Source organism: Pleuronectes platessa, chromosome 3 (assembly GCF_947347685.1).
Source record: "Pleuronectes platessa chromosome 3, fPlePla1.1, whole genome shotgun sequence".
NCBI lineage: Eukaryota > Metazoa > Chordata > Actinopteri > Pleuronectiformes > Pleuronectidae > Pleuronectes > Pleuronectes platessa.
In genome coordinates this window covers 10151221-10178436 of record NC_070628.1, presented here as the reverse complement: position 1 = coordinate 10178436, position 27216 = coordinate 10151221, and the positions used below count along the sequence as shown (strand labels likewise).

At 45.5% G+C, this 27216-nt stretch overlaps 1 protein-coding gene across 1 annotated transcript in view; it reads right to left on the bottom strand.

Moving 5' to 3' along the window:
* The window catches only part of bnc2 (basonuclin 2), a 121885-nt gene extending 99390 nt beyond the window's left edge, over positions 1 to 22495 (bottom strand). Inside the window, exon 1 of the mRNA XM_053419299.1 lies at positions 21924 to 22495. Within this exon, the coding sequence (XP_053275274.1) occupies positions 21924 to 21926 (3 nt within the window). The 5' untranslated portion in view covers positions 21927 to 22495. The remainder of the gene's footprint in view (positions 1 to 21923) is intronic.
* Between the last annotated feature and the right edge of the window lie 4721 nt (positions 22496 to 27216).

The following is a 27216-nucleotide window of genomic DNA, read 5'->3' as shown; positions in this document are numbered from 1 at the left end:
ACTTCATCTGCACTTGCTGCGATGTCACCCATGATTTTAATAACGTGGTGACATCATCGCGTTCAACAGGCGTTTAATCTGATGGAAATGGTTTGAAATGGCAAGGGGTCACGGGTGGGGTCACATTTAAACAGATCCTCCTGCCACACACTCACACACACACACACACACACAAACACAGTGTTCAGTTTTCAGTTTGTTTTCCTTAGCCCCGAGATATGAGCTAGTCATGCTCTCATTCCAGCTGTACTAGTTCCAGTGCTGTGTCCCCCGTCTTTGTTTGTCGGGGCCTGTGTGTGTGTGTGTGTGTGTGTGTGTGTGTGTGTGTTTTTACATGCACGCTCACACACACACACACCAGTATGAGCTTCTGTTTATAATGAGAGGGTTCCCTGCTGTGTATAGTATAATCCAATGGAACTTGGCAACACAGACCATTGTCATTCCTTCAGAGTCCAAACACCCTCGCCACCGATGTACACACACCACAGATAAAACTTCAACGGGCACACACACACAGTCAATCCAATACCAAAGAATACAGTTGAGGAAAAGTCAGGGAAGTGAGCCCCCCCCCCCCCCCCCTTGCATGGCAAGAGAGCTGCAAAGGCTACTTATCGGCCCAATGTGTTTCTACTTTTCTAATCTGCATCATTTATTATGGGCAAAAACCAGGAGGGGGAACCCGGCCACGGTCAATATTATGTCTTGGCGCAGTGACTATTAATGAAAAGAACCCCGGTGTCCTGAGTACACATGTACACATACTTGCACACACATGCACAATAGCAGCCACATGCTTGCACAGTCAGTTTGCTGCAGCAGGCCCCTCACCAGAAAAAAAACCTTGTGTCTCCAAAGAAAAATATGGTCGTTATGGGAAAAAGAACTACAGCACAGTCCTTTTTACTCCACATAAAAATATAATTGTGTGGGGCCTTCACAGAGACTTACAAGAGCTGATAAAGAAAATACTGTGGCACAAATTAGAGTGAATCATTTCTGCCTCTACATTTTTCTCACTGCTCACACACATGCACACACACACACACACACACACACACACGCACAATTCACTGGGAATTAAAGGGACTAGGGACCTTGAGAGATGCCTGGAAGGTTCCTTGAGGCCCAAATGACAGAGCGTACACAAAAACCAGACCCAGGCACACAGGCGCTCTGCCCTGAGGACAACACTGGTATAACAGTGGGGAAGAGAGAGAAAAACGAGAAAGGTACAGTTTTATTATGTGTATGTCCTTGATATAAATATATACTTTAAATGTGTGTGGCTCTCTCTGTGTGTGTGTGTGTGTGTGTTCCTGTACGTATGTGTAAGGTAGGGCTGTTTAAGGGGCCTGAGGTCTCTGAAGGATTAATGGTGGCAGGCCAGGCAGGGTAATCAGGACAGCGGATAAGTCCTGGTCATCCAGGCGTTGAGCTGAATAAACATGAGAGCCTGGTGATATCTCCTGCACACTCGCACACACACACAAAACCACACACAAATAGTCGCACACATGCACACACGTCAGCCCGATCTCTGAAGGAGCCAGACTTGTTCCATGAGGATGATGCCAATCAGACGACTATGTCGCGTGTGCTCACACACACACACACACACACACAAACTTGATGCAAGCGTACTCACACAATATTCTTCCTTATTGCCTTCCATTGAAAGGGCTCCCTCGGGTCATTGAGTGTAGCATGGTCCCTGGTGCCAGTAGGCCTCCAATAAGTCCTCACCGTATAAAACATGCATGCACTGGGGGGAAAGTCATTATCCAAACTGAAACTTAGTCTTAACATGTTACATGTGCTTCATATTACAGGATCTCTCCCATGTTCCTGTATGGGGGATACATTAAACTGGAGCCATATCATTTCTGTTTGAAAAACCCCAAGTTTTTACATTTGATAGACCTAGCCAATAATCCTGGTGACAATTACGTTTGCACAACGCTGCCTGACCACAGTTTATGAGCTGCAAATTGTGTTCTTTATAAGTGCATATATGAAACTACGTGAAACAAGTGTTCTACTTTAAAAAACACTCTGGTTGGCTGCGTTTAGTCATCAGTAAAATCAAGAGAACCATACAGAGTAAATGGCTCTTTTCACCACAGGCAACATAAGATAAAACAACTTTGGGCACACTTTTTTTTTCAGTTGAAAAACAAGCTGGGGACTATCTGAGAATGGCTTTGCTTGTTGTGGCCGAGCGCCAAGGGTAGGTATGCGGCCCAATGGACACCATCTGCATGAACACACTTCTTTTCTTTTTTTTTAAAGCTGCCATTTCAAGTGTGTGCCTGCGTGTGTGTGTACATGTGCGGAGTCGGAAACCAGGAGCAAATGCTTCACGCCAAATCAGGGGGACGAGGTGGGAGAGCGGGACATTCCTGCGAGATGACAAGCCATCACAGTCACACACCAGCACAGGAATGCTGGGAAAACAGACGGGGTGGGTGGGATGCAGGGTGGGAGGTGGGGGTTCGGGAGGATGACTGAGCAACGCGGGGAGAGGGAGACATCGGATGAAGAAAGAGTGTCACTTCGTTAGACCAGTAGTCATGGGTTTCCGAAGAGGAGCGGAGGAGCTGCTGTAATTAGTTTGCACTCACTGAAAAGTAGAAAAAAGAACAGGCAAAGAGATACAGATGGAGAGAGAGAGAGAGAGAGAAAGAGAGAGAGAGAGAGAGAGAGAGAGAGAAAGATGTGGATGAGAGAAGTCTGACTTTTGCCCCCATCACTGCTCTGCCCCCCCCTACCCCCATCCACCCCCCACCTCCCCTGTCGGTGGTTAACTCCAATTTCTGTCATGCAACTGAAAAACCACTGGAGGGGTGAAAGAAAGAGGAAAAATGGATGAAAACAAATCTCCGTGTGTGTGCGTTTGGTGAGTGCATGAAAGTCAGAGGTGGGCTCGCCATAACGACGACAAACGGCCCTAAAACGAGCCGGAGGAATGTGTCTGGTGGCAGACGCAGGATATATGGAGGGCCAGCAAGGAGTGAGAGGGAGAGAGAGTGTGAACACTGGTGAATATGCGCTCCAGATGTGTCGGCCTGTCACGCTGCAAGTAAACACCACCGCTGATGGACAGCTCGGGACTGGATGGCCTCACCGTCTTCCCCCCAGGGAGAGAGCTGGAGAAGGAAGGAGGAGAGTGGAGGAGGAGGAGGAGGAGGAGGGGGGTGGCAGGAGCAAAAAAGCGGAGGAGAAGTTGGGGGGGGTGAGGAAGGAGAGGAGAGGGCTCTGTGCTGAGGGACCCGAGCCAAGAGCAAGTCACCCTGAGGACCTGTGTAGCCTGGCAGGCTGGATACAGAAGACACAGAGAGAGATAGGAGAGAGGGAAAACGACAGGAAGGGAGGAAGGGAGGAAGAGAAAAAAACGGGGGGAATGGGAGGAAAAAGTCCATGGGAGAGTGAGAGGACGAGAGGGAGGGATAGCATGGGAGGACTGGGCTTGATTGTTCCCCTCCTGTCCCTCCTCCATGTGGCCTCCAAGGGGGCTCCTGCAGCCTCAGCGAATTTCCGTCTGGCACGGACTTGTGAGCTCCTGGGAGCAAACTGAAATATGAACTGCAAGAATGGAGGACGGGAGGAGTGACGGAGAGAAAGGAGAGAGAAGAGAAGAGAAGGGAAAGAAGGGAAAGAAGGGAAAGAAAAAAAAAGGACAGAGGCACAGGGACGAGCAGAGTTGTGATGGGCTCTCCCCTCAAGTCTTCACATAAGTATGCATTATCTTTCCTATTGACTCTCTGAAGGTTTGAAGAGTCGGATTACCCAAATTACAGAAAAAATAAATGTAATCTTATCTTTAGGATTATCTTGCCATGTAAAAAGTTTAAATGTATCTGCTGAGGTTTTGAAATATCAGTTTCCCAGTACAGTGGAGGTGAGCAGAACTTTCTTTGTGTTCAAACAACAACAAAAAGTTCCACAAAAGATTGTGTCTTTCCAGAATAGTCGTCCCTGCTACACTGGATAATGCTACCAGCAGTTTTAATGGGACTATTATTTTGGAGAAACCTTTAATTGAAAACTTCTTCCAGTGATGTCTGCAATGACGACGGCCGTGTCCCTGGCAACAGGAACCTCCAAATAAAACCACAGTGATTGATGACAAGACAAATACTGTCTGGTAAAGGGTGAGGCAGCATTAATGGCTGTTTATGTTCTTCTGATTTTTACTTCATTAGTGTTTCAACAAACCGGGAATTACTTTTTGTGCAGTCTGCTAAATAAAAGCAGGCCAGGTGAGGTGTGGGAGCAGACACCAGTTTACTCCTGTGACCTGTGAGTTCGATGCCCGCCTGCCAGACACATTTCCTTTCCTGGAATAGGAATGATACAACCAAACACACACACACACACACATGCAAGTGGAGCAAACAGCCACAGGTTCAGTCTCCACATGTCCACCTCGAGCGGTCCTACCTTTCCTTTCACACTCTTGTGAAACTGTGCCGTATTGTTCCAACTGTTCTTCTGTTTCTTTAGCTGCACGGGGATGGGCGCGCTCCAGCCGAGTGTGAGAGAGAGAGTGCATGATTGGATGAGTGAGTGCGCTGAGGTCAGGTGACCATCACCGGGCACGAGGGCAGCCCCCAGTGCCCAGTGGGTCGCCACTGAACTTTAAGTGTGTAACAAAAAAGGTGAATAGATGCCGTGAGGGATTTTGTTAGGAATTTGTAATTGTGGTTACACAAAATTAGAAAGTTCCCTTTTAATGTCGTAATCTCTGAGCCCTACACTACACTATGGATGGATGGATGGATGGATGGATGGACTGACTAAACTCCACTTAGTTTATCTGACAGCTGTTATAATCAGTTAAACTGCTAAAAAGAACATACAATTCTTTAGACCACCAGTTATCACTTTAAAATGCCCTTTGTAGTAATTTTACTCCAGTTCTAAAAATGAATGTATAGTCGAATATTAAAACACGGTCGTTCTGCTGCGTAACGTGTACTTTTACTTTGTAGATTTTTGTAAATGTAGGACCTTCTGGTTTGTATTGGAGTATTTCCTCACGAAGGTGTTGCCTGATTAAAGGATCTGATCATTGTTTATGACACATTTCTAATGTCACTGAGGGCTGCACTTTGACATTTAACATTTGACAGCGTCATGACCGATGAAAAATGACAGGAACCCCGTCTGTAATCATAAACTCCAAATGTGATACGTCCTGTAATCACACAGTGAAGATCTGATCTGGCACACATCTAATACACCTTCACTGGGCTCTTCCTCAACCACATTAGTCGATCTGCTGAATGGGTGGGGGGGGGTCTCGGGTGGAGCAGATACATTTGAGTCGCGTCAAGTGCAATGGAGCTGCTATCAGAAAGCAGCACTGATGACACTACTGCATTAAGCAGCTGTCCACTCCAATGATCATTAGCACGATATGGATGCAGCGGAGCAGTGAGCAGGATGCTGGGATGGCTACAAAGACAGGTCTCCAGAGGTGGGGGGGGGGGGGGGGGGGGGGGGGGGGGCGGGGAGATGAGTCTAAACAACATCAAGTCACCACATCCCTCAGAGACAGGGTTCAAACTTTTGCAGGCACAAACAAGCACATGTGGAAGTCTCCCAGAATCTTTCTGCGATAATCAAATTTGATCACTCACTCACCTTCTGTAAACACGGGACCAGATGGCAACTACATGGGAAACAGGACTTTTGGTTTTTAAAAAGCCGCTGTTTATGACGTTGTTTTGTAAAGCCTGATTGATATTGATGTTGAGACGCCGAGGCCAATGACGATGCCAACATTATTGGGCCAAGCCTCTATATAGTGGCCGATATATATCAAATCACATCTTTTCTTTCTTGTTTATTCCGTAAAATGCGTTTTGATACGTGTTTATTTAATCCTGTCCTAATTGCTTATGTTACCTTCCTACTTACACCAAGTTTAGCCGAGGTGGCCTTGAGAACCAGACCTGCTCGGAAACCACGACCGTTAAACATGAATTTCACAATTAAAATAAAAAACTCCCGGTCCACTGATATGAACTGCACGGCCGATTAAAGGTGGTGAAGAAAAATCCATCAACATTCTATTTAAAGCTTGAATGAGTGTGTTGGCCGTAAGCATTTATCAAATTCTCACTCCGAGATGTAACCTTGCTCATTCAGTCGTCCCACTATCTGGCCAATAAGGGGCAATTGTAGTAAGATAGTGTCTAATTAGCTTAATTATGAGTTTCAAGCAAGGGATTAACAGATAGAAATCAGAGGTGGGTGAAGATTAGAGCTGCTCCTTTAACTGAATTGGTTTGCCGCGAGCGATGAGCGCTGTGACCCATAGGAGATGATGATAGAAGGTCATTAAGAAAAGCAAAGACCACAGGAAAATATGCATCTATACGTTTATTCTAACTAAGCCCACATCCAGCCATGGTTGCCAGTATATGGTTGGTATGTGCTGTGTTTTCCCACTGTGAAAAGAAAAGTCACATCGGGGGTAATTATCTGTGACGTTGAGACAGACATGGCTTCCTACCCCCCCCCCCCCCCCCCCCACACACACACACACACAGACACACTCTGAAATACAAACCCTAACATTTATGCATGGCCATATGGTCCCTGGTGCACAAATGTATGACTTCCAATGTGTGTGTGTGTGTGTTTGTGTGTGTTTACTGAGCTATGGATGGGTTCCCCCCTCAGAGCCGTGGGTTGAGTGAATATTCTTAGCACGTTGGGACAGTCCACAACACAGTGCGTCCCTGCAGACCCCTGCCCTGCCTGCCTGTACCCTCTGATTTGGACAGAGGGCAATCAAGCAGACCCAGTAAACAATACACAGCGAGGCCCCGGAAGAAACCACAATAACTCCGCAATGTATTCTTCTCATACCGCTAGGGACAACAATGTTTGTCCAATCACTGTGGGGTCGGAGAGGCGGTGTAAAGGCACTATTAAAATGATCAAGGATGCCGGTTAATGGCCAGTGGAAGACAGGCAGCAGAAGATGACATGCCGTACAGTGCTCTCACGGAGCGTCTCAGGGAACACCCATTAGAAAGACGGCCCATAGGAAAAGATACAGTATATAAATAGTGAAGTGTCCATAGCTGTTAGTATTTTCTTGTTTATTCTATCCTGGGAGAGACCTCCAGAGATCTAAGTTCATTCTGAACTTGGGGGCCGGAGCATAAATGTGGACGTCCTGCAGAGAGACACATCCAAACGTATTAAGGACGTTCCACAGTGCACCTGTTGGGGCGCACGATGAGAGACAAATACACGTAAACACACACAAACATGTATAGTCCCAGGTGTGTCCCAAAACTATTCATCTGTGACCAATGTGCTTGATGTAGCCCCCTAGCTTATGGCACACAGAAGACAGGGCGCCTCCTAAAGGGGGGGCTTTTACTGAAGAACACAAACCCTCCAAACTAAAAGATAAAACAGATTGTTACGTTAGCTAAGGAGGTTTTCACCCCCGTCTGTTTGTTTGGATTACCACAGAGCTAGGTGGGAGGATGGGACATAGGGCAAGAAGGAACACATCTAATTTGGGTGTGGATGGGGAAAAAGGAATTGTCTATCACTTGGTTTAACATTGCAAAATAGGGCCCTTTTGACATTTTCACTGACTTCCCAGGAAATAATTCATAGATCTAAATTTTAAAAAAGTCCAAAAGTGTGCATTTTGGTGCAGCTCGATTGGATGTAAGCGGACTGTTGGTCTTTGGTGGAGGGACGTGCTCTATAGTGTCATTCTAGTGTATCATTGCCTTTCATACTAGCCTATAGCATGCTGTTGATCCAGATGAGACATTAAAAACTATATTGCAACACATATACTGTAAGTGCTTTGCATTAGATTTTAAATTTAAAAAGAAACATTCTCCAGTTTTTTGTTGTACTAGTGTCAGGAGTTTCCTCAGAAAAAAGTTAGTAAAGTGCATACAGGTAAATAAAGGTGCACGATAAAACCCCAAAAAGTTAAAAGTAGATATTTCTCAAAAAACAAACTAACAAAACCCGCATTAAAACATTTAAGGTGATAGTAAGTATAACTGAACATTTCTTCTTGTTTTGTGAGCAAATTGTTAATAATGGAAAGAAGTTGCACAAAAAGAACCTTCCCAACTTTTTCCCTCTTCCTACAACAACCACAGAACAGCTACGTTCTATCCTTTTCCATAGTTCCACTGTGGAAGTCCAGCTGTGGGTGTCATCTGCAGGCAGAAGTGCAGCAAAGAGAGTGTTCCTCTCACATTACCTACTGCTACATTGAGAAATGATTAGGCTGCTGAAAGCATCTCATTATCAGTATTTATGAGGGAGTGCGCGAGCCGGAGTAATGACAGCTTTACTCCAAAGTGGCACTCTCTCTCTCTCTCTCTCTCTCTTTCTCTCTCTCTCGCTCTCTCTCTCTCTCTCTTCCACACACTCTATTTAAATGTGTACATACAGTAAAGGTATAAACCGTGTATAGATAGATTCAGATCCAGTAAATGTTATCTTACTGTGGAACATCAAGGCATTACGCCCTCTTCCTCTCTGACTTTTCATATTGAGACACTTTTAAAGACACGTTCAGTCAGTGTGTGTGTTGACACATCAATGAGGATCCAAACACGTGCAAAAACATAGCAATGTGCATGTTTGTTTATTTCTGTAGCTGCTGAATCCATGGACTGGGTGTACATTACAATAGTATGGATGAATACATTTCAAGTTTCAGGTACAGTGAGCTACATTCACAAGCACCACCTGTGCAACAGTAGCTGGGATGAATATGACCACGACAGGTAAATACAGCTGCCTGAGGCTAAACTACAGTAACGTAGAAAACACTGCACATGTGAAGACCACTTGCACGTTCAGGACTTTTTCAGAAGGTTCCTCGTCTTCCAAGCAGAAGAGAACATAAACCGAGGCCGAGTCCAAACCCGACAAGCATTCTGTTTCTCAGTGTACAAACCCGACTCGAGCCCAATGTTTTCCCCGATTACAGGCATATGCAAATGTAAGTTTAAATCTAACTATAGATAGCCAAGACAACGTGACTGAACTTGACCCAAACCTGAAAATCATTTCAAAGATTTGGTCCGAACCGGGCTCTACCTATAGAGTTCTGTTAATGTTTGTTCTAGAAAACATTATATTTCAAAAGTTTTCAGAACATTCCTGAAAAGATCAGTTTTTGGTTGTTCAGTAACCTTTAAATCTGGACAGAAAGAAACTCCACACAATAAATCCAGCTTAGTGTGAACATGGACTAACATCCTCTTCAAGACCAGGGAACATGTCCAATTCTTTGTTTCTTTGTTTAGTTTTAACTTGGTGAACTTGTTGAAAATCAGGCTTCGGTCACAGATACATACCATCGCAGCACTAATCGTTTTTTTTTTTTTTCATCTGTACACTCAACCCGAGAGACTGAGGAGATTTCTTATTAGTTTGAAGCCTGTTGCCTGAGGGGCCAGAAAGCGATGAGATATTTGACCAAACGCAGAAACCCAATAAGGGGCCATCGATTAGGAAGGATGAGAACTATATTGGACACATAGGTGGCTACAAAGAAATTAAAAAGCCGTTGAAAAGAAATAGAAAAAATCAAAACCGGAGCCCCGTAAATCTCCTATCCTGTCTGCCACGAGTTGTGTGTCTGTTTCTTTGTTTATGTGTTCTATCCCCAGGACAGCAGGCGTGTTGGTCATCTTATAATGCCGCTAACAAGGCCTGTCAATATTGAGTTTTTTCTCTTTAGTGCGGAAACAAGCAGAGATGGCATTATGCTGCCCCATGTGTATGTTTGTATTGACAAGCCAACAATGGCAGGGTCCGTCCCGCCATCAAGGTCCATGAAGTATTGCCAATGAAAATATAATAGGTGGAAAAAAGCCCAGCTCACAATGTTAGAGAAGGTAAAAAGAAATTCCTGGATCCAAGCCCTGATCCAGATCCAAACCTAAAGTTGTTTTTGTGTAATCTTGCTTACAAACATACAGTAATGACCAACCAATATAAAAACAGACAGGGATTAAAACTTAAGCTCCTTGGTGGAGGAACACAAGAGGCTTTTGGTGAGCTATATTATGAAAAAGGTGATTATCTTTCTGAACCGTCCCAAAATATCACAGGTTGGGGTTGGAAACTTACGCACTTCATCCATGTTTCAAACCGGTTATATCCTCTTTTAAAAGCGGAAAATACCAACCAGAGTTTCCAGTAACTCAATCCTACCCAAAATTTAGTGGAATAACCTTCTTAATTGTCAGGGTTAGGGAACATGTTAAGGGTTAAGTGCTTTGGGTTAACCCTAATCTATCAAGATATGACACTGAGTATATTATCTGTGAAATAATATCTCTTTGAACTATGTCTAGAAATTATTATTGTTAACCTAACAGCTATACCTCTCACAAAGTGGCAAAGCTGCAATCTGAATATCTTTTATACTTTGACAACAGGGAATGAGATTGTTTGTGCTGTAAATACTAAGTGTGCAGGGGTTATAATATGAATTGGCTGCAACAGGATACATGTGACTAGGGGGCAAATGGATCTAATGGTCGTCTTAATGCTGGCCTTGAATAATGAGGCCTTTGTCTAATAAAACTGGAAAGCCTCCAAATACCTATAGGGACCTCAGCTAGTTAGAGCAATAACAGTCTATCAAAAGAGAAAGCAAAGTGATTACTTAGAGGGTAATAAATACAAGGTCCATGCTGGGGAGGGACTCCGGGCTACAGGCAGAGAGGAAGAAAGAAAGACAGAGGCAGGGACAAAGAGACACGGAAAATGAGAGAGGAGGAGATTAGCGGACATGGCAAACTTTAAAGCTCTTGTTTTACAAAGTGCCGTTGCTGAAATGTGGTTCAGGGGAAGATATCAGTCCGACCATCATTCTTACAGATTGCAAAAGCAAACTTAGATGAATTCAAATCAAATAAAAAGAGAAACAAATTTAAATAAATTTGGCTGGTTGGTTGGTTAGTTGGTTGGTCTGTTGCCTGGTTGGTTAGTTGGTTGGTCGGTTGGCTGGCTGGCTGGCTGGTTGGTTGGTCTGTTGACTGGTTGGTTGGTTGGTTGGTTGGTTGGTTGGGTGGGTGGTTGGCTGGTTGGATGGTTGGTTGGTCTGTTGACTGGTTGGTTGGTTGGTTGGTTGGTTGGTTGGGTGGGTGGTTGGCTGGTTGGATGGTTGGTTGGTCTGTTGACTGGTTGGTTGGTTGGTTGGTTGGTTGGTTGGTTGGGTGGGTGGTTGGCTGGTTGGATGGTTGGTTGGTTGGTTGGTTGGTCTGTTGGTCGGTTTGTCGGTTGGCTGGTTGGGCGGTTGGTTGGGTGGTTGGTTGATTGGTTGGTTGGTTGGTTGGTTGGTTGGTTGGTTGGTTGGTTGGTTGGTCTGTTGACTGATTGGTTGGTCGGTTGGGTGGTTTGCTGGTTTGTTGGTTGGTTGGTTGGTTGGTTGGTCTGTTGGTTGGTTTGTCGGTCGGTTGGTTGGTTGATTGGTTGGTTGGTTGGTAGGTTGGTTGGTCGGTTGGTCTGTTGACTGGTTGGTCTGTTGGTTGGTTGGTTGGTTGGTTGGTTGGTTGTTTGGTTGTTTGGTTGGTCTGTTGTCTGGTTGGTTGGTTGGTTGGTTGGTTGGTTGGTTGGTTGGTTGGTTGGTTGGTTGGGTGGGTGGTTGGCTGGCTGGTTGGTTGGTTGGTTGGTTGGTTGGTCTGTTGGTCGGTTTGCCGGTCGGCTGGTTGGTTGATTGGTTGGTTGGTTGGTTGGTTAGTTGGCTGGTTGGTTGGTTGGTGGTTGGTTAGCAGGATTACACAAATACAAAAATGTTCATGTAACTTGTTGGGGGGATGGAAAGATCCCATCCCAACTTTTTAACATTGCGATATAGGACTTTGTTTACATTTCACTGATTTCCAGCTGAAGAAAAAAATCACGCATATTTAGAGGAACAGTGTTGCCATAGTTACTTTGAAAAAGTAACTTAGTTACTTTACAAGTTACTTGATTTTAAAAGTAACTAAGTTAGATTACAAGTTACTTGATTTTAAAAGTAACTAAGTTAGATTACAAGTTACTTTATTAGTTACATTCAGCAGCTGCCGACAACACCCCCGCCGCCTCAACATAAAAATGACAACCGGTTTTGCCAACACTAACTTTATTAGACACCGCCGGAGGTCCCCCCCCCCCCCCCCCCCCCCCCCGCGCGAACGGAGGGTTCCCCCAACGGGCGCTGTAGCTGAGGTGATCTGACGGGACCGACACGCGTACCCGGTCCCCTCCAACCGGTCCCCGCCTTCCGCAGCGCCGACGGACACCGCCCCGCGGCATACTAGAAGGAAAGCCCCCGCACCGCGGATGAGCACCTCCCCCCCTAAAAAAACGTCGAGGCGTGCCGCACACCGAGCCTCCGGCGGCGTGGTGAGGAGGGCGACGGGGCGACTGCTCCCCCAGCCGCAGGACGTGCCCAGCGGGCTAACCACAAATACCGAAATAGTAACGCAAGGTGACTTGGACAAGTAATTTTAATCTGATTAGTGGTTTGGAAATAGTAACGCGTTAGATTACTCGTTACTGAAAAAAGTGGTCAGATTAGAGTAACGCGTTACTAAGTAGCGCGTTACCGGCATCACTGTAGAGGAATGATATTCGTGAGTGTGAAATTTGACGCAACTTGATTTAATTTTAAAGGACTGCAGGACCTTGGCGCAGGTATGTGCTCTACTGAGTGGCATTCCTCTTTATCAAGGTGACAAGTCAGATACAAAAACTTGTCCTTCACACCAGACGTGCGTTTTGTTTTGCAAAATGTTAAAATTCAGTTAAACCTACTTCAAAAGAGAGCTACTAACACGAAAACTAAAGACAAAGCCTATAGTGTTCAAGGCAGCCAAGGGCAGACGTTACTACTGAGAAGGAACATTGAGTTCTGAGGGAATATTGTCCTTTGTTCAAAGGGACACATTTCAAGTATGAATGTCACGATTGGTTTTGAATAGTTTGGAGAACAGCTTGAAAACCAGACAGTACACTTTGATTGCTCACACAGACAAAGCAAATGGTAAATGGCCCCTATCCCAAATTCACACACATACAGAGACAGAAAAGCTCTTTGCTGTCTACCCGATCCCAGCATGTCTTACAAGGTGGAGTAGTGCTGACCTGGAGGAGCAGCTTTAAGGCCAGTAGAGTGGGCACAGTAACACCACCATCAATTACAGCCCTGAGAGGGGGTAGAGAGAGTCCAATCAGGGAATTAGAGCAATGTGGGGCAGGTAGGTGGATTGACAGCCTCGGGCAGAGCCACAGGGTGGAATTGGGGATGACAGAGAGGACAGAGGAGAGGGGGACGGCTGGTCACCGCTCTAACTAAGCCACGGGATGAGGATAATAAAGAGTCAGTCACACAGAGTGAGCGGGGGCCTCAGAGGGGAGAGAGGGCTGGAAGGAAAGGTGCAGAGGGATGACAGAAGTGAGAGATGGACTTCATCAAGACTGCTGCCCGATGGTCCGAGTTCAGACTGTTGCTCTCTTTCTGTCCCTCTGTCTTTAGGGCAGGAAAAGTGTGTGTGTGTGTGCGTGTGTGTGTGTGTGCGTGCGCTGGCTCAATCACCAATGACAGGTGAGCGATTCATTGCCCCTTACTAGAGTGACCAATGCCTTTCCATTCCAGGCCCTGATCTATTTCAGCTAATGTATTACTGGAGGAGCATCACTGTCCACTGTCTGCTGACAGGGTGGGACTGACCTGAACACAGCCTCACCCAGCTGGACTGCACTGGGCTTATCTCAGTGTTACACATATCAATTAGAATCAGGAAGCTGAATCCTGGTCAGATTAAATGTTCTATTTAAATAATGAGGACATAATTAATGATTGATATTAAACACATCAGTTCATTAATAATTACATTTTTTAATTTGTTAAATTGATAAAATATTAAATTTGAGTTAACACTTTTTGGAGCAATGGCTGAAAAGATGGATGAGGTCTTAAGTGAACAAACACGTTGTAATAAACTATTTGCACCTAATATGCAAAGTTTTCCCCATTTAAGTGTCATAATTCTGTTTCTTTTTCACACTTCAGTGGTTTCAGAGATTCCCAAAATTGAACAGTAAATACAGCATCCATTGCATTTATACAAAACTTCCCCAGAAATGCCAAAATAATGTGAAAATTAATCAAATTTGTATCTTCTTTCAAAATGCAACACATATGTGTACCAAAGTCGTCACACACATTAATAGCAGGAGTCATAAAACAAGATCCTGCTCTTGTTGTGCATATTGGACGAGCGAGAGCAGAGAGGAGCAGAGGACAGGAGAGAGAGATGGAGTGGGCGCTGCTCTGTCCTTCCTGGGGGACCAGGCCGCCCCTCCTGGCTGCCCATTAAAAACAGAATTCCTCCGCAAACTGTTTGTGTTTTCAGTCTCACTCCTCCAGGGTGCTGCTCGCCACAGCACAAGACAGTCACACCACGCCCGCCCGCTCTCTCTCTCTCTCTCTCTCTCTCTCTCTCTCTCTCTCTCTCTCTCTCTCTCTCTCTCTCTCTCTCTCTCTCTCTCTCTCCTCTCTCTCTCTCTCTCTCTCTCTCTCTCTCTCTCTCTCTCTCTCTCTCCTTTCTGCCGTGGCTTTAACATTCCCTTCACTGTTCAGTCTGCACAGCCAACATGTGGCACATGTCCTTGACAAGTCAAGACGATCCCTCACCGGCAGCAGTGTCAACCGTGCACCCCCTTTTTTTCTTCCTCCCTCGTCCTCCTGCCTCCCCTCTTTCACTCTCGCTCTCTTCATGTCGAGTTGCCAGGGTAAACGGGGGCCAGAGGAATCTAATAACTGTGACAGTGGGGCTTTTGGCATTGTTCCTTGAAGCTGTGCAGACACACACACAGGGCTGTCTGCTGGCTCTAATGAAAGGTTAAATGAATAGGACAAAGTGACAGGAGGTACAATAAAGAAACAAGAAGGAGGAGAGAATGTGTGTGCAAGCATGTGTCCGTGTGTCTCTGTGTGTGAGTGTCTCGAGGCCAGCCTCCTTAACTCAGGGAACAACAAGGACAGCCCCTGCACAGCACCACAATATTCAAAACAGATTGGTCTGCAGCACGGTGTGTGTGCGTGCTTGTGCGTGTGTGTGTGCGTGTGTGTGTGTGTGCGTGTGTGTGTGTGTGTGTGTGTGTGTGTGTGTGTGTGTGTGTGTGTGTGTGTGTGTGTGTGTGTCTGACTCTCACACCAGGACACAGATGCTGAAGAGGAATTCCAGCATGGGGTTCTTTGATAAATGTTAAGGTCACTGGCAGAGGGGAGGGCAGGGTGCAGCGGGAAAGGAGGCAGAGGGAGTGACGAGGGGGGACGCATGTCTCGTCTTGTGCCTCTCCCTGCCTGTGCCTTGGTGGAATGCGGAGTCACATGAAAGAGGCCCTCTCTCTCTCTCTCTCTCTCTCTCTCTCTCTCTCTCTCTCTCTCTCTCTCTCCCTTTCCCTCTCTCTCCCTGAGACCCGTCTCCTGTGTCTGTCTCAAAAGCGCCACTGTCCCCCTCCCGACACACTACCTGTCAGCAGATTTTGCCTCAGCTACGAAAACACCCGAAGCCACAAACGCACACAGACACAATCATAAGCACGCAGGCATGCACCCCACAGATACATGCAGCTGTGCTTCAACTTTCCCTCAAACAGGAAAAGTGAACAAAGATGCAAAGAAACACACAGAATCCTGATCTTAGACTTCTTAATTACTATGATTATCACTTTAAAAAGCAGCTCGGTCACCAGCAATCACAGGGTACGGTGTGTGTAACGTGCCGTCCAGGTTTGTGGTTGCATGGCACAGCTCGGTTCAATGGAGGAGGAATAATCAATTAAACCGGCATGTGCCTCTGGGATTGTGACACGAATGAAGTCAGGTTTAATATTTGACATCACACTGAAGGACGATTGAGATTTGCATGAAATCTGTTCTGTAGACTTAAGTCATGTGTGGCTCCAGACCTATTTGTAAACCATATGAATGTAAATGCTCACTGCCTCGGGTGGTTGGCAACAGTAGCTACATCAAATACTTAAGATCCTCCTGAACCTGAGTGAGTGCAATAGGTTATTCCTTCAGTTTCATTCTGAAGACTTTAACCACAGCTCCTCCAGATTTACCAAATCTGTTGTCCAAACCTGCACAGATGTCTAATCTGATGCTAACGGATGAACAGTTATATATTTTTCAGTGTGATCTAAAACCATTACAAATGACTGTAATGGTCTATGTGAGAAAAAAGTGCCAGATGCTTTATTCTTTGGTGTGAGTACAAGGACACAAAGCATCAACTTCTTTCGGAGGGTAAAACCTGAGACAACTACAAAACCTGCATCTATTTCATGCAAAGGATCCCGATCTCTGAAATGAGGCCTTGTATGGGGTGAAAGAGCAACAACTATCTGTGGGTATAAGTAATTGGACCCAGGAAGTTCCTATCTCCTCTCTGAACTCTCTGTGAAAAGAAGCAACAGGGAGCAACAGGGAGCCTGTGCCACAGTCAAAGTTGTATCGAGCCCAAACTGAAAGGTGTAACATGCTGCACATGGTGTCTTTGAGGCCTGAGGCACTCAGTGCAGTCTGAATGGCTTCTAGAGTCAGGGGACTACCTGCCTCGGCCGTCATATGAAGAAAATGAGAGAGGCCTCTCACACACCTCGTCATCAGAAGTCTTCTCTGAGCCTAAACCTCATGAGAGCTGTGGCCACATTGGTATAAGGACGTTTAATATAACCAGCCGGGAGTCAAGCTCAAGTGGAAACCTGGGAAAGGAAACTGTCCTCCTATAAAACCAGTCAGTCAGTTGAAATGACATATGTGTTTAGGTTCAATTCACAAACCCCTGTTTTGCACATATAATAGTGATGCGAGCAGAAAAGGAAGTCAGATGACATTGTTATAGAGTCATAAAGTCTGCTAGTCTGAGGTCGAGATGGATAAAACACTCTAACTTGAAGTCAGGAGCAGTTCAGCCCTCTCACAGACGAGGGAAGTACAGAGTTCCAAATCCCAGGAGTGCAGGCACATTTTACCTGGGATTTACAAGGCTGTGAAACCAGCTCAGTAACTGTTGTGTTGCTTTAGGAAACCATAACCGCAGGTGGTCATCTCATTTGTTGTGTTGCTTATGCGTTGCTGGATCCGATCGATAACGGGGACGAGCGCCTCGTTCTCGGTTAATCCACTGCGTGCAAATCCAGTGCATTGTAGCTGCAGTATATTAAAAAGCCATCATGAACATTTTTCTTCTCACTAAGCAGGCGTTAGAATGTCTTTTCACTAAACAGTAAAGACGACTTTGATGAGCAGTCAAAGAAGACGCCTGAAGGATGACAATGAATCGTGGAGTCCGGTTCTGGGACAGTACAGAACAAAATCAGATTTGAAATGAGAGACTTCTGGAGCGTTCAAAGGTGATCAAGGTAAAAACAACACTGTCAGCACAGTTAATACCGGAGAAGTACACACTCAGGGCAATAACTCCACAGTCAACATGCTACCTCTCCGTCCTCGGGAATTTTTCATGAGCCACCACTTATCTTGTCATATCAGATTTCTTCCACCAGCCGTTTTTCACAAGGAAGAGAAAAGATGTCTTCAGGGCAAATTATTCTCTTTTAATCAAATCACTCTGTATGGCCTGAGGAGATCTTTCCATGCCTTTTGAGTCACTGGGGCATGGGCCACTAATGCAACCCCCCCCCCCCCCCCCAAAAAAAAACACACACACAGACACACACAGTCATACAAACATCCAGCGTGCATTGAAACAGCAGCCGTTTGGTGTCTTTTTACCTGAAAGCAACAAAATGAGACTCCACAGGAAAATAAAAAAAAAACAGAAGAAGAAAGCAGGGAACAAAGTGGTGTCTGGAGTTTCCATCACAAGCGAAATCCCAGATTTTCTCACTCGCTGTTCATGGAACAAAATCGAACAACTTTATTCTGGAGTGCAGCCTGCGCAGGAGGGAGCTATAAAATATAAATTATACCACATAACCCTACACCTCCCAACTGAGCCATTTGGTTACAACTGTACTCCTGTTTGTTACACAGCGTCTCCGGTACTTCTGTAGCGTGGACATGAGTTATATTTCTGGCCGGAGCTGAAGAACGTATGGATTACAAGTGAAATGTAATTTCCCTACCGATCGGACCGTTGCCACCCAGTGACACTGAGGTGTTTATTTTACACAGTTTCCAGTAATTACTGTAGTGCGGGGCAGAATCAATTAAGGCCACCCCAGAATACAGCTGAAAATGTGCGAATCACGGCCGAGTCTGGGAGGACAGAAAAATGCGGTGGGGTTACGTTTGCTAAAAAGCTGAGCTGTGCAAAATGTGTTCTATCATTTCTCACTTTAAACAAATAAAGACTGAGGGAGTGTGTGGCTTCTGCACACACTGGGTGTGTTCGCGTCCTGAGACCAGAGTTTTTCCTGATTCCTGCCTTGAGGAACACGATATTGTTTGGATTAGCATGTGAAATGAAGGCTGTCGGAAAAAAATGGGACTTAAAAAGTGTAACATGTGTAAGTACAAGCGTCAGATTACCGTTTAAAAACAGCGTGTAGAGCCGAGCTGGATCTTAATCTGACTAATTTGCCATTTCCATGTGTGATGTACCTTCTAGCCACCGAGACATTGCTATCGCTCAGCAGATTAAAACTCTCAGAGATATCAATCAGCCGAGCACATCTTGAATGCTCATGTCAGAAAACAGCTGTCTATTTATCTCTTATCTTTTTTTAAGAATCACAAACACACAGACCACATTTCAAAATGTACACAGAGAAAACCTGAAAGGGCCAGTGAAAGTGTGTGAAGGTTTTGGTTTCTTACTTCGTATGCTGAGGTGGAAAAAAAAATCTAATTATGTCTCTCACATGTATATTGTCTTAAATCAAGTACGTCTCACGCCGTGCTCCTTATTAAATTAGCTGTCCCGCGATCCGATTGGTTTGCCCGTTTCACAGTGTCTCTGTTTAGTCGCTGAATCCCACAGCTTGTGTTACAGTGTCTTGTTCAAAGATTTTCATCTTCAGTCACCACGAGGTGTATGACCCCCTTCTCCCCCTTTTCAAAATATTACCTCTTCTGTCGCTGCCAAGACACACTATCAGTCACTCGAGAGATTAACGTGGGGCCGAGGACACGTGAAGATCAGCCGGGCAGCCGCATCAGAGCAGCACTGACCCGCCTCTGTATGAGTAAAGAAAAAAAAGGGAACGCTGCAGCAGTGTTGTTTTGATGTTGTCGAAGGCATCGCTGAAACGTTTGCGTATCGTGTGCAGATGCTGGAGATAGAAAAAACTGCTCTCTCAGCTTTTACCCTGAATGTCTTTAAGTGTGAGCGTATGTGAAAGCCGATATCACCCTTCATCTAAAATAAGTTGTGTTTGTTTGTTTTTCTCCTTCCTGCTCCACACTTAGCGAGCCGCTGGGGTCAAGCTCTTTAATTCAGAGCGCGGCCTCATCCCGGCTCAAACTGCACAGAAGATATGGAGGAACACGGAGGTCAGGAAGTGATTATTCCCCCTAATTAATCACATAAAGTAAAAAAAATGAGCAACAAAACACCGAGAACTCACAGGGAGAAATATATAAAAAGATACGCGAGTTATTAATGGATCCTTAACGCACTTAGCACCCATTCTTTGTTAATAAAGAGGAGGCGGAGGAGAGAGAGAGGAGGAAAAGCAGGGGAAATAGAGAGAGGATGGAGTAGAGGGTGGGTGAGGAGGGGGAGGGGGGGGGGGGGAGGAGGGAGAGAGTTCTCCATGTGAGCAGTAATCAGAGGAAACCAGCAGGGGGGACAGGGAGGGTTGGTGGGGTCAGAGCGGAGCACCACTAAGCAGCCTTTCTCTTCATTAGCAGCCTCTCTAAGGGGGGCGTCACAGGCCTACCTGTCCAGCAGATTATTGAACCGGCTAACCAGTGGCTCCCACCCCACGCGCACACACTCGCACACACACGCTCCCCTCTCTGATTCCTGCAGACCCAGAGGAATCACGACCCTGCTGCAGCCTCGCTGACAACTTTCACTTTCCCTCTAACCTCACGTAGCAGCGCCACACAGGCTCGACCGGGGCACCAGCCCAGTGCAGGAGGAGGACGCTTGCCTCTACATGGAGTTGTGCTCTCCAGTCTCGCTTGTTGTTTTTATATATTTGTTTTACGCAGCAAAAACAGCGTGACCTTTTTTCTCTGTCAGTAACTCTGAGAATGTAATAAGTGTACAATTGTCTGACACACAGGAGAGAGACAGAAACACAGAAGAAGAGGAACACCAGCTTTTTTTTTTAACTTGTGTGACTTATGTGGTGAAGGGAATCCAGATCCCCGGCTGCCCTGGCAGAGGGAGAGAGCAAATGAAATGAAATGACACTCCTGGAATGTAGATTGGCATTCTTCACTATAGAAGCAGCACCAGCTCGAGCTCATGAAACATCCCTGCCACACACTCGGGCCGTGCAGGCCAAGGCACTGTGTGAGACATTCATCTCAAACACACACACACACACACACACACACACACACACACACACACACACACACACATATCTCGCTGATGAGAGTGTGAAGGTACTTTTGTGGTACTTTTTAAGTCGGGCCGTTCTTCTCAATCTCTTTTGCTATTTCTCTTTTTCTAGCCCTCGCTCCGACTTTTTGTTATCCCTCTGTCAGCTGAAGCGTTCAGAGACGTCTGCGCTGAGAAGTTCTAACACTGACAGGAAATGCACTTGAGCTTGTGTTTCAGGTTGGCTGCAGGAGCTCCCTACAAGTTGAACTGCAACACAGGGACACACAAACAGACCAAAGAAAAGTCTGTGCGGCACTATCCGGCATTTTGCAAAAAAGTGTTGCTAACTCAAACAAATAGAAATGAAGAGAAACCATAAAAAAATGATCTAAAACATTGTGTGCACTGGAATCTATAGCACATATCTGGTTTCACATAATCCCAACTCTAATAAAGACGATCGCAAACATCCACTGAAAATACAGACTGTTGATATTTCAAGACAAATTGGAAAAAGATTGCTGGACAATAGCAACTCAAGAAGAGTTCTGCAGGATATTCAGCAGAGGGATTTTAGGCCTGAAAAATTAACTCCAAATTTTGCTACGTTACAAAAATAAAGTCAGCTCACGTTAAAGTAAGAAAACACACTATATAACTCAATAGATTTTTATCAGACTGGTGTATGTACAGTGTGTGTGTTTGTTGCACTGCTCTTGATTCTTAGCATTTACTGGTTTGCATGCGTTTGTAAATATGTCAGTTAGAAGCTACAGGTGGCAGGAGGAGGCTTCAGACCTGAATATCATGGAAACCAAATAAGAAAACTATACTTTTAAAATCTTTCAGACTTTATCTGGAGCTAACGATTTACCTAACATACCTCTCGTACAAAGTTTGTGATCCCACTGAGGAGAGCAGAGAGTCCACTAAAAAAATGTTCAAGGCAGGACAAAATCTATAAAATGACATGAAGGGAAGTACAGGTGACATTTTCATTCACTGACTCAGGACAGGTCTCATTTCTGATCAGTTTGAACATGTGAGCTGCAGGGTGTTGTGTTCGTGAGACAAGGAAACCCAAATCACAGCAATCAGAAAAAGAAGAAGAAAGTAGGATTTCTTTTTTTTAAATGCAGCTTTAAAGTGGATCAAGTAGGATGATGAGTCATGGGAGTAAAAAACATTATATAAGGGGAAATAAATTATTCACGGAGACTGAAAAAGTGGAACTTCTCATCTGCTATGATGAGTTGTACACATCAACACACACAAGTTGTGAAAGAAGAAAAAAGTCACCACAATGCCACAGATTATTCTGGTGGTGTGTGTTGGAGTTTGATCAACTGAAGTACACAAAGTCATATTTACCATCGCTGCATGTTGTGTCTCAAAGACCCCGGAGCTGCTGGCACTTCTCAAACTTGGCGTCCTCAAAAAAGTCTGATTTCGCCCTCAAGTGGGGAACTTTCTCCTCGTCCGTGGCGTGCGTGTGTCTGGGCTGCTTCGCGGTGGGTGTTCTGCTCTCTAAACTTCTCGCCGCCGTTTAGGACAATTTCACCTTCAACGCAGGAAAAGACTCGCTCGTGTTTCTCTCTCTTTTTTTTAAATCCAGAGAATCGTGTGTGTGTGTGCGTGTGTGTGTGTGTGTGTGTGTGTGTGTGTGTGTGTGTCCGCGCCGCTTCAGCTGGGAAATAGCGCGCGTCGGGGGCTTTTTTGGAACTGCGTCGGTCCCTCGGAGAAGAACGCGCGGACCACGACTCCCGGTTCCCCTTCCTTCCGTCCTTTTTTCCCGCAAACTGAAGCCGAGGAGACGGTTGGGATCGCTGGCATCCAGGAGCAGGGCTGTAGCTGCGTGTCCTACCTTGAGGATAAAAAAAAACGCCTTCCCACACTCCCCCGATGGTTTCCTTCTGCAGAGTCAGCGCAGTGCGCCGCGGAGAGCTGTGGCCGGTCCGGGCTGGAGAGAAGGTGGCTGCTGTGTTCACGTTGGGGCGAATTCAGACCTGTGTGTGTGTGTGTGTGTGTTTGTTTTACACGCCGCGTGTGTGACTGTAACCAGAGTGACGGCGGGTCCACAGACCTGATTCACGACGCGAGGCTCAGGATGAAGGGGAGTCACATCCAAGCGCAACATGAGACAAACTGTGCCAAACGCGCAGGCATGGCCCCGAGATAAGGAATCCTCAGAGCTGCGCTTTGACAACTTGCGGAAACACCGCGATGACTCAATGAAAATGTATTTACCTCGTGTTTATTATTATTATTGTGTGTGTCCAAACAATAGTGGACCACCTGTAGGAGGCGGAGGGATCAAATGCAACCAAACAGACAATAAACACAACACAAAATAAACACAACTTTTATTCCATCTTTTAAAATGCTGTGTGAAGTTTATTTTTGGTGATACAAAGCTGCACTCTATTTTACACTGAGCAAACTTTCACTTTTTTCACCCCCTCTGCCCTCGCGAGGACGTTGCACGCGCGCACACGCACGTGTTTGAGGCACTTGGGAAATAGTTTATGGCTTCTCTGTGTACTGCCGGGATGTGACACTGATTTCCTAAGTTGTGTCCCTCAGATGTGGGCGCGCTCATTAAAGTTTCATTGTGCGCTTGTTTTTATGGGGATTTGCTCAGCATTTGACTGAGACATCTCAAGAGTGAAGAGTTGAAGGGGTAGTGTGGTGTGGTGTGTGTGTGTGTGTGTGTGTGTTTGAGGATAGACTGGAGCATAGCGAGAGACATACAGCAGCTCCTCAGAGTGACTGCCTGCCTCAGCCTGGCTCCTCCGCTGGGGTGAGAGAGGCAGCCGAATCCCAGAGCAGTCATTTCTATCAAGTCAAGCGTCTGGAAGCCCCACTTGCATGTTTGGTCAAGGGGTAAATAATAGATCAGGGATTAGGCTTGTGTAGAATTCATTCCAGGGTAACAAGCTACTGAGGTCCCAGGATATGCATATTCATCGGTTGGCCAAGGCCGTGGGAGAGCGTGGACCATATGCCTGTTTGTCAGAGGGCTTAGATTGCTAATTAAATGAGATATTACATACTTATGTGAGCAACACAACAAAAAGCCTGTAAAGGATTTTTTTTTTTGTGTCTATTTCCAGAGCTTTGATGCTGCTTTAATTTGACTCAGGGAGTGATTTCTATTCAGCAGTCTTGATAAACCATGTAAAAATATGGATGAGTAATATGACATGTACTGCACTTCAAAGCAAAACGTGACCCTTTTTCCCCCCTTGGCAGTCAGCTTGTTGCAGAGCTATCAAATTACAAATCTATGTAATGACAAACACAGAGATAGCATATGAGATAGTGGGCGTGTGGATGCAGCCTCTCTGTATTTCCAGCTTCATAATCAGGGAAACGGTTGCTTCAGTGTTGACAGATAGGCTGCGTGAGCAGGGTCGCTCACCCCCTGAGCTCATTGTTGATGAAGCGGAAAGTTAACTTAGAAATGACTGACCCCAACCACTGATATCGTAGATCCCAGTGAGTTTGAGTTTCCCTCTGAATGTATTTAGGAAAGCAATTTAGTGGAGTTTCAACAGAAAGTATAACCTCACTAACCGGTGGGACAACGTGTTAAGTGCTGTTTTGGATTATGGCTCAACTTGGAACATAGGTGCAAGAAAACAAGTCTTCACACTCATTTTAAACTTAGAATAAATTGAGCTATATCAAGGCATAGAGCTAGACTGATGAATAACCTGAGCCAGCGATCAGTCATTACTGATATTGACACGAGTGTGTATGTTAATCGAAAAATAGCAAGGAATTAAAGTATCCATCCATCCTATCACTTATCCTTTGAGATCCACAACAGCTGGAGCCAATCCCAGCTAACATTGGGGCGGAGTACACCAGGGTACCTGCGTGTCCCAGGGCTGATTTACAGTGTCTAACTCAGTAGCTCCAATCTGCATGTTTTAAGAATGTGGGAGGAAGCTGGAGAACCCTGAATTCAAATCGGGAAACCGTATGAGGAGACAATGTTAACCACTGTACCACCACACTCCTGCCAAAGAAAAGAAATGCTAAAGATATGATAGAGACCATTTTCATTGGGTCTACACAGGAGGAGCTTTTGTGCATTGCTCGTCATTCAGAGGATTTTTTCCTTTTCAAGTTTCAAGTCTATTTTCTTCTGTTTTCCATATGAAATTACAGTGAATGTGTATTTGTGGAGTAACAGTAAAATAATTCCGTGTATCCGGCAACTTGTCTCGATGCAGCATTTACAGTACATTCACTGTTTTTATTGTTGTTCTTGTTTATTCCCTACAAAGCATATGTCACAAAAAGTTGTGTGTCGACTGTGTTATCGCATAATCCAAATCTAAACGTGTCATTTTCAGCTCGCAGGTTTGAGATCGAAAGTTGTCCATGTTTCCAGCTATGGTTTCCAGTCGCGTTTCTGAAAACAAACATAAATAAAATAAAATTTCTCCCATTGGTAGCTTGGCCACGGTAGAGCCCTGGTGAATTTTACAACTGTAACCACAAATCTTTTTTTTTTTAAATTTATAAAATCCTCAGCAAGAGATCTGTTTATTATATTCAAATATGTGGCAAATTACAAGAGTGTAAATATTGGAATCAGCCTGAAGGAAATCTAGTATCAAATGAGCTATAGTCTTTACCAGCTGGCGTTTAAGACGACACAGACCCATGTTGTTCAAGGAAGCAGCAAAGGCAGCTTGATAGGCAAAAAGTGGATGTGTTTATTTGTCCCTCTGACAGAATCCCACTGTTCACTAATTACCCAGCGGGACCACTGATAATGAGCTATTGAACCTGCTACTGAAGTGTTCCGCCTCCTGGGATGGCCATGAGCTGCTGCACCACACTCATGGATCCATCAAATCCACCGAGGGGCTCCTGTTCATTAAGTCCCAGTCACTGCCGAACCATAGAAAGGTCAACAAAGCTCATTTTGGTTGTTCCCATGAACCCAGAAGACTTTTTAAAAAGGTACTGGCTCATACTGCCAGTTCTTTCCACCAATCAGGAGGCAGTTTTTTTTTATATATATATAAGGAACGACCATGTTCTGACGCCAGATACTTTGGATACCTTGGCACATTAAGTCAAGTTAACTCTCGTGATTCCCAATCACCAACTTGCCTCAGTGGGCTTTACACACTCTCTTCTTCTGTCGTAGGCCTAAATAATGAAATAAAAAAATAAATAATGGTGAAACACATTGTTCAATGCCGTTCAATTACCTGTTAATTTGTCTGAAAGTACGTTTTACCCTGCAAAATTATTCAAACCATGGTTTAATTGATCCGGACTGAGACCACCTCTTTTGTCCGGACTATATATTGGTCCGTGGCCCTGAGGCCTCTTTCAAACCTGTGGACTAAACTGAAAAGTCGGAAGTTCCAGATCAAACAAGGTTGAAGTGAACAGTCCTTAAATTTATACTGTATTATTTTCCAGAAGCAGTTCAGGGCCTACATCTCTTACTCTGGTCCCTCCTTGCTCACAGGGAAGCACAGGTGTTTGAAATAAGACAATACGTCTCTCAGCTAAAAGCAGTTTCCTGACTGCACAACATTTACTCAGTGTGATCGATGTCCTACGTCCTTGGTCTCCTCTCTCATACTCAAGGGAAATATGAACTTAAACCGCCCATTGCCACCTTATTTTACCCTTTCACCAAGCAAAGGACAAGCTCTCAGACAGGAGCCCGAGGGAAATAGTCTGACTCCTTGTTCCCACACATCCTGGGGGGGGGGGGGGAACTGGGGTTGGGATGCCACACGAGTTAGGAGAGCCGGGAGTGTGACCATGAGGTTCCTGGCACCATGGATACACACAAATACACATACACATACAGTCGGCGGCCTCCAGGAGCCGGGCCTTGTGTGGATCAATTCCCCCTTTATGAGGGCTCTTGTCTGTTGAGGATACAACGAGAAGGTCATCAGATGGGAGTCAAGCAGAGGTCCCCGTCAGCGCCATCCCATCGGGGCCGGGGTCAAAGGACATGAATAAGGGGGATCATGCACACAGGCCATGTGTTTGTGTGTGTGTGTGGGGGGGGGGGGTGCGCATGACAGCAAGAGCAAAGTGTTAGTTTTGTAGTGCTTAAAGGTTCTGAGCGTGTGTGATTCTAGGTGCACGGATCCTGCATGAAGGCTGAAGAAGAGGGAAGAGAAGTGCTAATCAATGGTTTCTCTGTCCCGGGGTTTTGTAAGGCAGTCCAAGGTCTCACAGGATTCAGCATGAGGACGGCTCACGCTCGAGGTCAAGAGTGGCTGATAGTTCTCCCACAGACTCGGAGAGATGTAACATCCCTCCCCGGGGCATCGCTTGAATAGAAATGTGGACAAACAAGCCTTAAAATGTCAGCGATTGAATGGGAATTTTCGGTGGGCAATTTTCAAAGCCTTCGCGATGGCCAATTTCAATTTCAAAAGGCCCCCCCGGTGCGATAACAGCTTGTTATTATCTAATCTTATTCAACAAGACAACATTAGACGCCGAACAAATAGAGTCATCAGCCGCACTACAAAGTGGCTGCGTTCAAAGACTCACTGTTCCTCTCACATGTTGGAGCCTGTCTCATCTCCATGCAGGGGGAGTGATGTTCTGCTAAACACTGTGCAGGTTTGACATCCCAGCTGGCACTTGTACAATCAATGCTCCT